The following is a 5,135-nucleotide window of genomic DNA, read 5'->3' as shown; positions in this document are numbered from 1 at the left end:
GGTGACCCTGCTGGTCTTTAAAATACCAGTGGTATAGCTTCTAGAATCACAGCAACTCACAAGCCACCACAGTATGACAAACTGACAGATGAGTGAACCTTATTATTTAAGGGCCTTCAAATTTGTATTTCATATTTCCACAAGCTTTTTGAAAACCAGTTGTACATTGAGTATCACGCATGCAATTTCTGTATTCATTCAATTGTAAGAATGTGTATTTTAAAGCAAAGAAAATAAAATTCTGTGGATTTTATTTGCTGAATATTACATGTGTAATATGTGACTGGTGTGCCGCTGTGGATTAATGTGCCAGGCAGCAAAGCTGTTTGAACTGCAAGCTCCGCAGTTCAAGCTCACCAACTGCTCCTTGGAAATCCTACACAGGAATGCTATGGGTTGGAAGCAACTCGACGGCATTTAACAACAACAACAATATATGACTTAGCCAGGTTAAGTCTATGCCCAAACTCCTGTTCATTCCTCTGTGCTAAAGAAACTCTCATACAACTCACCTTTTATTAGTGAATGAACTTCATAGGCATCCAGGTATTTCTATGTACAGGTGTACTAAAATTGTAGATATGTTAGTGCCAGTCAGTGTGCTGTTTCAGAAAAATGTATAAAGAGTCTGCATGATACAGGCTTCTAGCATATGTTTAGATATTTTCTAGAGACTAAAAGTTTGCTGATGTTCCAAATTGTATTTAAGCAACCATCATATAGAGAGGAACAGTTTCATTTTCTGTGTAATTCCTTACTTTGCATTGCCTTTCAGATATGCTTCTTCAGTAAAGGATGGCTCTCAGTATTTTGTGCTCCTGATTGTAACAGATGGTGTTATCTCAGACATGGCTCAAACGAAGGAGTCCATCGTTAACGTGAGTAGGGGTTACTGAGTTTTGAACTGTCTAAGTGACCTCATGGTGCTGCTTAGATTGAGAACAGAGTCAGATTTATTAGCTTAACATGAAACAAAATGTCCATGTTGTATAACAGATAGCATGCTTAACTTCATCCAGATATTCATACATGTCTGTACTGTGGATTATTGTACCAGAATTCTTCTTTAAAATAATTTTAAAATGGTAACATCACCTTCGTGTACATACAAGACTCCTGTGTGTCCCAAAACAGCATTGATTGTCTTCTTTTTTGGACACTTATATTTATTAATAGCACAGAGAACATAGAATGGTCTGTGTGATGTGAGAAAAAAATAATTCTATGTGGGATGAAAAATGTCCTATCGATTTATACTTATAAAAATAATATAGAAGAGGGAAAGATAAGTTTGTTCTTTTATGTTTTTTAATGAGATATACTTGGGATGAGAAGTCCTGGTGTGGTGCTGTAGCATAAGCATCAACCATAAAATCAGTTCGAACCACAAGGTCGGTGGTTCAAACTCATCAATTGTTCCTTGGAAACTGATGAGTTTGAACCATCGCTCCTATACAGGGTTGTTATGAATCGGAACTGACTCAATAGCACTTAACAATAACAACAACTTGGGTTGAATTTATTTTTATGTTCTTTAAGATCTGATCATTGGTTATAACACCCACTTTAAAATGTGGACTTAATTTTGTTTCAATTAATAAGACATCATGCACTGAGGAACAATTATTTGTAATTCACTGAACTTTGTAGATGACCATGTGGTCGCTGCATCTGACATTCTTACCATCAAATTATTATTATAAGTGATGATATAAGTTAAGTGATATATGTATGGTGGAAAAAATAGGTTATTAAAGTAAATTATTTGTCTCTCTTGCAATATCATGGATAATTAATACATAAATTAATATTAATATTAAGAAAAACTTTCTGTAATGATCATTTTTAATACTCATTTACTATGAAAATTGCTCTCCCTAATTTTTAGTATAAATGAGGTAGGATAGAATACCACTCACAAATCTGACCTTTCTCTCCCCTTTAGTAACTTAAAGGGTTTTGTGTGTGTGTGTGAAATGTGGGGGAAAAAAATACTGAACAATTGAAATGTGGAAAAGAGAATGAAGATAACCCAAAGTCACCATAGTAAGATTTTGCCTGAGAATAACAAATAAAAGCAGATGCTTGTCTTTATTTTATCTTACTCAAGGGTGGTCATTCTGGATGAATAGCTCTCTGGATTAGCGTATGTAGAGAGTTTGGAAAGGATAAGAATGGAATCAAGTGTATTATCCTACAGTTAAATACTTTAAATATGTCTAAAACTTTTTGAATATATACATCTGTGGAATGTTTAAATAATACTTGGGAAATTATTTTTCTGCCTTTAATTTTATATGTTTCATTGTCCAAATGTTGTGACCTAATTATGCATTCTCTTTGAAGGCCTCAAAGCTTCCGATGTCAATAATTATAGTAGGTGTTGGGCCAGCGGAATTTGATGGTGAGTATTAGTAGTCGGTGGGAATTTATTTAACCTGATGTATCATGGTCTTGGGAGCATAGTGGCTGTATAGGATAAGCACTGGCCTGCAAACCACATGGTTAACAGTTTGAGCCCACCAGTAACTCCAGAGGAGAAAGATGAGGCTTTCTGCTTCCACAAAGATTTATAGCCTCAGAAACCTTGTACAGGTCAATATGAGTTGAAACCAGCTTGATAGCATTTAACGACAGAAAATCATGATCTTAGGTTTCTTTTCAGCATATAAAGATCTAAGTATGTATTTGGTCTGTTTATAATGTCCATGGACATACAATCATATAGTAATTGCTTGGTGATATTTCTCAAAGGCAGAAAATTGTTTTCTACATAGCACTTTACCTTTACAGTTTAGTGAACAATTCAGCATGTAGACATCCACTTCATTAGTGATGGTTTCTACCTCGAAATAATTTTTCATAAGACTGATAGAATGATAAATTTAGTTTTAGTTCCCAGGACAAAACACATTCTGAGCTCACTAAAAACCTTAAAGGATAAGTACTAAATTAATAAACCATCTGGTTGTGAGTAGATATGATAAAATAATTATGATAACCTAATTTAATGGATTTTCAGAAGCTGGATAATTGATAGACATTAGTTTTAGAAATATATACTTTTAAATATTTAAGTTCCGTCATATGAAAGAACAAAATCAAATTAAAATGCAACTGACCATCTTAGATTTAATGGGATTTTCTATAAATATGTTTCACAGTTTTCAGTTTGGGTTCAGGCCTTGTTCATGTAGCATGTAAGTAATAGACATTTATGTAACTAGTATCTATATATGAGCCCAGCTCATTATCCACTACCCCTACTTTAAGTACACACATCATATAAACAAAGTGACATAAAGAGTAAAATACAACTTGTAAATTATGTGTGTTAGTCATATAAATTGACTTGTTTTTATTGTGAACTGTTTACATGGGAGAATATCATCTTTACACCATCATTTCATTGCAGTGGTTACAATCTCCTCAGTGCATCATCATTCAACAGTATTTGCATCCATTCCCTATGTTTGTTTTTTGGTGTTTTTTTTGGGAGGGGCAGGGGGAATGTACGCAAAAACACTCAGGAGAATATAATAATTTAAACAACCAAAGGGCACATTCTGCAAACCTGCCTCCTGGCCACCAGCACCAAGTCCCTCTCCATGAGTCCAGAGTCCTCAACTGCTCCCTCTCTCCATGTCCCCATCTCTGCCTCCATCTCAGGTGTCACTGCTTCTCTGGATAGGGTCCCACATCACGTTCATGCTCTTCTTGCTTAATGGTCCTAGGGTCCTCTGTTTCTAGACTGTGAGATTAATTACTCCCCTGTTTTTGTTACAAAGCTTCTACATTTACAATTGTAACAGTCACAATTAGTCATGATAACAATTTCTCACTGTTAAATCACGAGAATCTTTTCAACAGACCCGTCTAGACAAGATGAAAACTATTCAGTGGGGGCTCTACCTTCCCCCGCACACTCTTAAACTAAACTCTTTCTTGAAAATTTGTAAACCAGTCACTTTGTACCTTTATTGCCCTCCTCCCTCCATTTTAGGTTGTTGTTGTTGTTATATGCCGTGGAGTCGATTCTGACTCATAGCGACCCTATACAGGCTGTAAATCTTTACGGGACCAGAAAGCCTCATCTTTCTCCTGCGGAATAGCTGGTAGTTTCAAACTGATGACCCTGAGGTTAGCAGCCCAATACGTAACCACTACGCTCTCAGAACTCCTTTTGATGAAGATAGTCTTTCAATATTTTAGGTAGCCAGTGTCTAAATTGCCCGTGTCTATCAACCCTGTGTACAGAGGGGATAGCATTGATCCTTGATGTGAAGAGTTCTCCCCCCCGCCCAGTTGGTATTTTAAGCTACAATATCCATAAGTATAGGCCAAGTTCCTCAACTTGAAGCAATTTACACTTGTTTCCTTTATCAAATTTTGTTTTATCTTCCTCTAGTCAAGTTCTGATCATCAAGCCATCAAGGCTAAACCAAATGTGTATTATCTTCAAGTTTGGACGTTCTTGTGCATTTCCCATCACTTTATATCAGCTGGATACTTCACTCTCAGCTCTAGCCCTCTGTGGCTTTGTCCTAGTTCATGGGCTCAGGAATCCTCAGGTCTCACCACACGGACCAACCAGCCTTTCCTCTTCTCTCTCTCATCTCTAGGTCAACCGAAGTCTATGGAACATGGTTGAACTTAGCCCATTTCTTCATTGCTGCCTTTCTTTTGCTTCTACTCACCAGTAGACCAATGCAATTGCCAGGAAGCTTACATGCCTGCTCATGTGTTCCCTTTGAGTTTCAGTCTTGGATGGGGGTTTGTTCTGAAGGGACTTGATTGCTTGCCTTGATAGCTCTCTGACAAACAACTTTATTGTTCTTATAGTAGCCAATCAGACTGCCATTTTTGTTTTGGATTTTTCCTGATGATCTTTCTTTGAAGATGTATCTTCTGTTGCTCTAGCTGTTCCAGGCTGATGTGCTTGTCCTTTCTAGTGGGAATGTCCTACCTCAGAAGGTTCTGGATGGGGCTCAGTATTGCACCTAAAGTCCTATATACTGCACACGCTCTGAAAGAAACCTATTTCAATAGGCTGAAGACAGGTTTACAAGCTTTCTTTAATCATATTTCCTGACATTCCTTTCTACCCCACTCAAGTGTCTATTTTACAATAGTAA

At 36.8% G+C, this 5,135-nt stretch overlaps 1 protein-coding gene across 1 annotated transcript in view; it reads left to right on the top strand.

Annotated features, from left to right (window-relative positions):
- Nucleotides 1–5,135, top strand: part of CPNE8 (copine VIII) — a 384,959-nt gene that overhangs the window by 354,682 nt on the left and 25,142 nt on the right. The window contains exons 17-18 of the mRNA XM_006865292.1: nucleotides 776–878; nucleotides 2,347–2,404. Coding sequence (XP_006865354.1) covers nucleotides 776–878; nucleotides 2,347–2,404 — 161 coding nt within the window. The remainder of the gene's footprint in view (nucleotides 1–775; nucleotides 879–2,346; nucleotides 2,405–5,135) is intronic.

This window comes from Chrysochloris asiatica, unplaced genomic scaffold (assembly GCF_000296735.1).
Source record: "Chrysochloris asiatica unplaced genomic scaffold, ChrAsi1.0 scaffold00077, whole genome shotgun sequence".
NCBI classification, from domain to species: Eukaryota; Metazoa; Chordata; class Mammalia; order Afrosoricida; family Chrysochloridae; genus Chrysochloris; species Chrysochloris asiatica.
The sequence above is the reverse complement of the archived record's forward strand: the minus strand, read 5'-3'. Positions and strand labels throughout refer to the sequence as shown.